This window comes from Taurulus bubalis (genome assembly GCF_910589615.1).
Source record: "Taurulus bubalis genome assembly, chromosome: 15".
Classification (NCBI taxonomy): domain Eukaryota; kingdom Metazoa; phylum Chordata; class Actinopteri; order Perciformes; family Cottidae; genus Taurulus; species Taurulus bubalis.
The window spans coordinates 9,152,313-9,161,001 of record NC_136603.1 but is presented as its reverse complement, the minus strand read 5'-3'; the positions used below and the strand labels follow the sequence as shown (position 1 = coordinate 9,161,001).

General features: G+C 39.4%; 1 protein-coding gene across 1 annotated transcript; it reads right to left on the bottom strand.

The window, feature by feature from the left end:
- Window positions 1–743: 743 nt before the first annotated feature.
- Window positions 744–3,317, bottom strand: stx19 (syntaxin 19; the record flags this gene model as incomplete). The annotated part of the gene is made up of 4 exons (XM_079231030.1): window positions 744–980; window positions 1,712–1,924; window positions 2,249–2,485; window positions 3,099–3,317. The coding sequence occupies 4 exons, from the start codon at window positions 3,315–3,317 to the stop codon at window positions 744–746; spliced, it is 906 nt and encodes a 301-aa protein (XP_079087156.1).
- Between the last annotated feature and the right edge of the window lie 5,372 nt (window positions 3,318–8,689).

The following is an 8,689-nucleotide window of genomic DNA, read 5'->3' as shown; positions in this document are numbered from 1 at the left end:
ATTATTTCAATGTTTTTTAGCAGTTTTGTCACCATAAAGAAAAGTGTGATCAAGGCTCTTGATTTAAAGTTTTACTTGAATCCCTGACTCTGTGAAACCGAAAAGAGGATTAATATTGTTTTTACAGAAAATGATCATACTTTGAAATGCAAATGAGATTATAGTGAAAGCTTTTTTTTTCATCAGCATGCATACCAAGAATGAAATGAATACATAATGGCAAAAAAACTCTCAGAAAGAGAATCTTTCTCGACTACTTTACATTATAGTTTGTGCTGAAAACATATATAATGATATGGATAAGACTTAAAGTGCATGTACTGTATACAAAAACGTCATTAAATAGAGCTCCGTGGGAAAAAACGAAATCTGTGTTGCTGATCTACAGAGGCAGTGGTTTCCCCTTGTTTGTGACCTCTGTCCGCTGACAGTGAAGGTCTCCAATAAGCAGCGTTGGTGAGTAGCACTCACTGAGCTGTCTCTTACAACAGCAGTCGTCTCACATCCTTTTGAAAGAAACAAGTGCCTCAAATACCAATTCTGGCTTTTCCCCCTAATTGTTTTCTTTGCTCTGCTGACTCTGTCTTCACCTTCGCTCTGTTCTACAGCAAAAAAACAGTGTCATAACCTTCACTTTAGTGGTACTTGAATCCAACGTTGCTCACCCCAAAAAGTTAAGTGAGACTTTCTGAAATAAAAATGTTATTCGAAATGATCGTCGAGTTAAAAAAAAAAAGCACGTTCTATAGACAGCACCTCCAGGGCGGGCAGCAGCAGCAGCACAGCTGTCGAAGTGGGTTCTTCTTCTTGTACCTGGCGGCCATCTTGAACTTCTCATTAGATACAGCCACATAATCCTGTGTCCTTTCTACATTGGTCTGGATGTGCTCAATGTAGGCCCCTTGCTCCTCCACCAACATGAAAATGTCCATGAAGAGGTCCCTCAGGTCCTTCATATTGTTCTCTAGACTCAACAGCTCCTGTTGGTGGAGAACAACACTGGAAATAAGTATAATAATTCTGTAAATAAGGGGAACACTAGTCAGAGGCTGGAGGATGAGGGAGACAGAAAGAACCAGGGGACAGATTCAGCTCTTCATAGGACAAGGCCTGAGCACTGAAAATACACAAACAATCGTCATTGTACACTTTGATTTACTGATTCACTTGTTTTTTTTGTAATTGAGACTGGTTGCCAATCTATAGTTATAAATTATATATTATCTGTAATCCCACAGAGTTTATTAAACAAATGACTTGTATTATTTTTTGACTTCTTCAGTAAAACCCTACGACTGATTCACTTCACATTTCCACTTTCATCTATTGTCTTTCCTTTACCCATTTGTGTCAGTTAGATATGGTAATGTGTGAGAGACATATCGTGTCTGTCATGTGCAACAGACGGTAGTGATGGGACGGCTTCTCGTGCTTAGGACTCACAAGTATCCATGATATGTGACGACTCAAGACAATGAATTCCAGTGTAACAAGTGCAATTTACAAATTCAGTTAATAGCTTTTAACATTGAGCTACAGTGATGTGAATTTAAAAAAACTTTACGGAATTACCATTACATTGGTTTTATTTAGCTTGAATGAGGTATTTACTTGCACATAGTGAAGCTTCCGAGTGAGAGAAAGAGATTCCACACAATATATAGCATAGCTTAGCCTTAGCGTTTAGTGAATTGTTTGTCACTTTCCTGACCTTGTGTCGTTGTTCAATCTCAGATAGTTGTGACCGTGTGATTCGGGCATCATTCAGCAGGTTCTCATTGAAGACTTCCCATTTTCCCGAGGCCACCATTTCATTGACCTCATCCTCCGTCATGTCCCTTCCAGATACCTCCAGCTGCCGGAAAATGAAGTGCTTACAGCGCTCCTGCTTGGTCAGCAGACCTTCATTATACTGCAGCATTACCTGGATATAATTAGAGAAAAATAGAATTTAGAAGCCATTTGAGTTCCACCTTGCTGTGAAGTCACTCATAAAATTAGTGATTTAGAATTACTTTGTGATGTATATACGTTGTGCTCTTTCTCTTTCCTGTTAAGAGCAGTTTACAACATGTTAACAGTACAATGCAAGTGAAATGCATATAAGCATTGTTTTCAGTTGAAAAGACAACGTTCCGGTTGAGACACGTCCCTGAAGCAAAAGTTATCTTCATTTCAAGGTTTCCAAACCCATTTCTGATCATATATAAATGTAAAAAATGAAGCAGAGTGGTAGGATCATTTGCACCTGCTGGAATTTGCTGTAAAGCGCTGCATGCTGGCAGCGTTGTATTCTCGTTGTAACAGACGTGGGTCCCTGCAGGTCCTCAGTTCTTTGGACCTGTTTTGAAAGCGCGTCTAAGCGTCGATGGAGGCTCTCCGCCTTGAGCTTGATGTCCCGAGTTATGCTGCTCTCTTTCTTCATCACACTGAAACGACGCATGGCTGCCACCAACGTCTTTTGCTGCTGGCCAAATTTAAGGACCTGTTTGTGGGTGAGAAAAGACAGAACGTTGTGTTGAGAGTAAAACATTTAATTTAACCATGAACTGCTTGATCATACAATCTTTGTCTTCTATTCTCTATCACCTTTTACAATCATGAAAATGATGAAAATGTATGCATGTACTGTATGTGTATGTATGTATGTATGTCATTTGAGTTGGCAGGTGTATTGCTGAGGACCTACAGTGAAGTTGCACTTTTACTACCTCTCTGCAAAATTCATTGTTCATATATATTATTCAATAATACTTATTATTTATACTGTACATATTAGTTAAATGTTAATGTTAATGCTTAGTTTATGTGTAATCTGTTGTCTTTAATGTATTTGTATATATTCCTCTTGTTTATTTGTATAATATGTACCAATGTACGACGAGAGCAAAGTGTAACCGGAGTCAAATTCAATGTATGTGTACACACACATGGCCAATAAAGCTGATTCTGATTCTGAACAGACTGAACAGTTCTGAGAGTTCAGCAATACTGAAGGCCAAGCAATCGGTCAAACCGGCACTATACGAGTAAATACATCTCAATAATTATTAACAAAAATACATATTCGCTACCAAAATAAATCCCAAACAAATTACCTCTGTGTCGAGCACGGTGATATCGTCTCTGATGTGCTGAGCCTCAGACAGGAAATTCTCAATGACTGGCTCTTCCTCAAACACCACGGCCTGTTGCGGTACAGCCGCCGCCACGTAGTCGTCATTGTCTCCCTCCACTGAGAAACGGTTGATAGTCTCATGATCGGCCTCAGAAAGGTCTTGAGCCCTCAGCTGCAGCTCCTCCAAGCGGTCTCTCATTGTGGAAGAACTCTCATCAAAAGCTCGCTCTTCAAGACACAAAGTTATTATTGAATGTACAGTTGTTGTCAAATACTGACATGAAGATGCTGAAAAATGAATAACATAAAACTTTATTGATTCCTGTCAGGGAACTGGGTTGTTGCAAAAGATCATAACAAACAGAATAAACGTAGAGGATAAAACAGAATACAACGACTGATGCTGAGCAGAGTTGAGGGTTAAAGTGATGGATGGCATTATTAATAACTCATACACGAGCAATAGTGTGAGACAAACTCAAGGGTACTGTGTTTGAGTCAAATTGTGAGTTACTTTTTTACTTTATTGCATCTCATGTCCTTTTAACTGCATTACATGCATCTGACAGCTTTAGTTCGTAGTTACTTTTCAGTTTAAGATTTACCAAACAAAACTCATGATCAATTTATTTAGTAAGATACTTACAGATTAAACTATTACAGTATATGACGTAGTTAAGATTAGCATCACCTCTACCAGCTGTAACATTAAAATGCTACTTTTGGGTTAGTCTTCAGTAGTAATATTGAAATCATACATGATATTACTCTGAAATGGACCACCAAGCCCAAGGAGTACTTCTTTAATACTTTAACTACTTTTGTATTGTTATCTAAGTCAAATGTAGAAGGTACGCATTTTGCTTGCACAAGAGCATCTTTACATTGTGGCATTGCTACTTTGTATTATTTTTACCTAATTAAACACGAGTTCTTCTCCCTCTACTGAGTTTAAGCAAATGCACCTGAAGTTAACTGTGTACCCTGGTATGTATCTTCAGTAGTCAAAGTCTGATCGGTGTCTGTTTACATCATTAGAAGTCCATCCTTCCTGAGCTAATGAGCCATATCTGCATGCTACTGAACACTGATATATATTTTGAACTGTATGAAAAACAACTTAAGCAGGAATTTTATCTGCGACATCAATCAAATTGACTCGAGTTCCGTTTCAGAGTTGCTTGTGTTCAACAACATGCTCAGCAAAAACAAGAGAAGAAAAGGTTGTCTCACATTTAAAACATTGACATGTTTGGGAAAAGTGACCTTAATGAACACGCTAAATAGAACATATGTAACTTTCCAGTGTCTAAGTCCAGCTTGCTGAAGTCAACAGGCAAGGTTTTTATGAATAAATCCATGAGTTCCAGAATCTGATTTCTGAATGCCTTTGACAACTGAGGTTCAATTCAACCAAAAAATATTTTGCATCCAAATGGGCATACCAACAATGCCTTAGCGAAGCAAGGATTTGGGGTTTTAGAGGCCCTAAACATAATCTGCTAGAAGCACATGATTGTGTGGGGGGAACAGAGTGTTTGGCTGCTGAGAAATGGAGCATTTCAAATCACAGACTATCCCATTTCTGGATAGATTTCAAACAGGAAAGACCGTACTTTGTGTGTGTGTGTGTGTGTGTGTGTGTGTGTGTGTGTGTGTGTGTGTGTGTGTGTGTGTTTGAGACTGTGGGGGAGAGAAAAAGGGTTGTAACTATTGCAAACTTCTCGAGCTCAAAGATTGTAAAAGCATTCTGTATTTAGATTGCTGAACTCTCTCTCTCTCTCTCTCTCTCTCTCTCTCTCTCTCTCTCTCTCTCTCTCTCTCTCTCTCTCTCTCTCTCTCCCTACCTGCCCTATACCCAGAAGAGCCGATTAAAACAATTGCTCAAAGGATTTGGGAGCACATTCTCATGTGTTTAGCCTAAACACCTGGAAGAAGTAGAGCAAGGTTCGTGAAGGAGTCCAGCCTGCCTCTCTATGATTGAATGTCTTGTTCTCCAAAATAAGCCAATGTGTTCTTCTAGCTACCAATCTGCTCCTTTGTCTGCGTTTCTGAAGGAAATGTTATGTTGACATTCTCTTATCTCCATGGAGCTACAAGAGTTGGAGTCTCAAGATGTTGTATTTCATTGCAGGTCAAACAATTGCATGTGCGTGTTTGTCTTTTAACTATACCAAAAATAATGAATTCTGCTAAAAACATTTCAAAAGTTGTACATATTCAAGCAAGTGGTCTTACTTTCTCAAGCGTAACTTGTAACTAACGTAGGAGCTGTGGATCAAACCGCTCTGGCTACTGAGCCACAGCCACCCCTAATAATATACAAATAGCATACAACATAGAAAAACTCCCAAAAAGATAAAAGCTATACAGATTACTTTCCACATACTGGCCCTGCAATTTCAAATCAGGGCATATTTTCACACACATTTACAGTCTACGGCTGTAGCAAAGCATTCAGTCTAAAATTAGGATTGTACCTTGATGTTAGTATTCCATTATGGGCTGTCTGCTGAATATCCCCATCCAGTGTTGATCAGGAATGTAATCCAAAACAAACTCACAAGTTGTTTGATGTCATCATACCATCGTCAGATCTCCTTATAATCACTTGACACTCATCAGCTGTGAGTTCTGTAACTCTGGAACTGTTATGCCAAGAAACAGGGAAAGTTTGGAAGAAAGAGTTGAGTGAGATTTGAGCACCTCCCCTCCTTTTGAAGACAGGCCAATAGAAAAGGAGCAGACTGGAGGCCATTTGCTTATCTAAAGAAATGAGAAGTGACGTGATTAAGTAAATGAGGAGGGAGAGACAGCATGGAGAGCACAGAGAGCTCATAAACCCTACCCTCAGGCTTTTTCCTGAACAGGAAAATAGAGCAAAGCAAATACAAGTGTATTGTGTGCATTGCTAAGGGCAAACAATGAGGATATCAGTTAGAGTGGCAACGAGTGTGTTAGGTTTCTGTTCAGCAAAGTTGATTTCAATGTGGAGGGTCTGTGTTTGCTGGGTAAGCCCTCTTGGTCTAGGAGTATTGTACTCTTTAGGCCCCAGTAACTCTGCTGAGTACTTTTGACAGATTTCTACTGACAAGCTCTCTAAAACCCGGGCGCCTTTTCAACACGGGAGGGAACGCAGTAACTGCTTTCTATGCAGCATAACACGCTGTGAAAAAGCTGTTTGAAGTGCGCCGTCAGAGGGAGAGAGGGGAGACAAGTTTGAGGATGAGAATAGTTTGGTGGGGACAAGAGTTCTGTCTTTGTCACTGGAAACTTTGGATAGTGGTTGCTGAATTCCCCCCCGACCCCTGCCCTGCCCCCAACTGTGGGGTGAGACCCTTACAACTTTAAAATGCAGCAGTCATGTTGTTGGTGTGGTGGCCATGGCAGGTAATACTTAGGCCTCTCTCCAAAAAGACTTTTGAGTTCCCCTTACTTTCATGAGTCCTGTTTTTCCAACCCAAAGAGAATTTAATAGATTCATTTAAGTTTGTAAATGACCTAAAGCTGCAATGACGTTTCCTCATGCCACTAGTAATACAAACGTTCCATTGGTTGGTGATGTGTTGCCTCAGTAAAAAGTTAAATGCACAGTAACCTGAGCCATCTATCCCGTATGGCAAGATATTATAACAACATAGCAAAACCAGTTTTCCAAGTGTCTGACTACACCATCAGCATCACAGGAACAAGCTACCTGCACTGTGAGTGTACCTGTTTCCTGGAGCTGATCATTCATCTATCATTTTTCCTTCTACTCTGATTCTCTTTACGGTGATGATGGAGAACAGGTTGAATGTTCTCTTTCTCACAACCTCCTGAGACCTAGGCGCAAAGTTAATCTCATCTCAACTTTTCTTAATTGCTTCAACTCCATCTGTAGACGTTTGATAGGATTTAATATACAACAACACTGGAGAGAAACATCAACTGAGTAGGGGAAGTCTGCCAAAGTCAGAAGACTCTGAGGCGTGTTTCCTCGCTGGCTGTGAGCTAGTCGCCCCAGACAAGCACTAAGCTTTGGACAAATCTGAAACCTAGCTAAAACCTAAAACGACTGGCCAAACCACACATTGGCTTACAACAATTTACACATATTTGTTTTGTGTTTAACTGAGTAAATTCACAAAACAACATCAGAAGCTGTTCAGTGTGTCTGGCTTGTGTATGTAGTGTTCTTGAGGTAACAGATTGATTAACAGGTCGTCTCTACCAATTTCACTGAAGGATTTGTAAGCATGAAAGTGCCTGAGGCTTTACTCAGGGAACAAAGTCTCCTGTGGCAAAAAAGACAAATAAATAGTGGTAAATGTTAACTTTGCGATTTCAAGGAATGTTAAAACTGCACAACTTAATATTTTTGTATTAATGAAAAAAATACAGAAAACGTATTTAAAGTATGTAATGTGATAGGGATCCCTGGCAGTGATGAACCCACAAACAATTGTCCTCAGACTCTGTGGTTCCCCTCAGCTTTGAGAGGTGTTAAAGCACCTTTCAGCTCATTGGTTTGGTTTTATTGCCCACAACTATTGTTTTAGTTCAGTCGCACCATTAGTCATCATTAGTCTTTGATTCGAGCCTCAATAGGTTGATATTTTCACATAAAACAATGTTCTGGCAGTTAGCTACTACATACAACAGTGGGCTATTAAGTTAAGCAGCTCAAGAGCCAAATATTTCCTTCTGGAGCTTAGGAGTAAACACAAAACAGAAATGAATGCTAATATTCCAGCCGATTGCATGTTTGGATAGGCAATAGTTTACTAATGCGGTCTTTAACTGTAACATATGTCCACATTGTGTGTACAGTTTGTTCTACTGTACAGTTTGTTCTAAATGCAAATAGGATTTTTTTTTTACTGGGCGTCACAGACACAACCTTCAGAGCAATAATAATAATAAAAGATTAAACATCTGATATTAAATGAATACATCATTATGCATCAAAGAAAGGGAGGAGATACAACTCATGTATCCAAAGTATAAATGTAAGCTCTTTGGAGTCATGTGTGAGGATGACATTACAGGGCAATATCCTAATTTAAAAAAAAGTATCCAGTGTCTGATATACACATCTAACACTGGGAGAAAGAAGGAAAGGAGAAAGGAGAGATAAATTAGTGAGGAGAGAGACGGTCAGAGGGGCAAGGATAATGAGGTCAATATCATCGTCATTAAGCCAATCAGAAAGATTGATGCTGAGGTCGATGACCTTACCTACTAAAATGAGGCAATCAGAGATCTGGATATTAAATGTTCCTACTGGGCACAGTATGAAATTGTGCCTAGGGTTATTTAAGTTTGAATTTACAGTTGAGCAGCATAGAATTACATTTATAGCCATGCCAAACCCCCTGTGTTACAGACAGTATTCCTACTTAATCTCACAGGCCAGACATATACAGAGGTAGACATGTGGTGGGCAAAACAATTGGTACAGCGTGTGTGAAACCAATGGAAAGAGTTATGAAATGTGGGCAGCCCTGTATATAATGGCGTTAATTCCTACTAATTTCAACAGTAATATTATCAACAGATTCCAGATATTGGATTCCTGACAAATGGTTA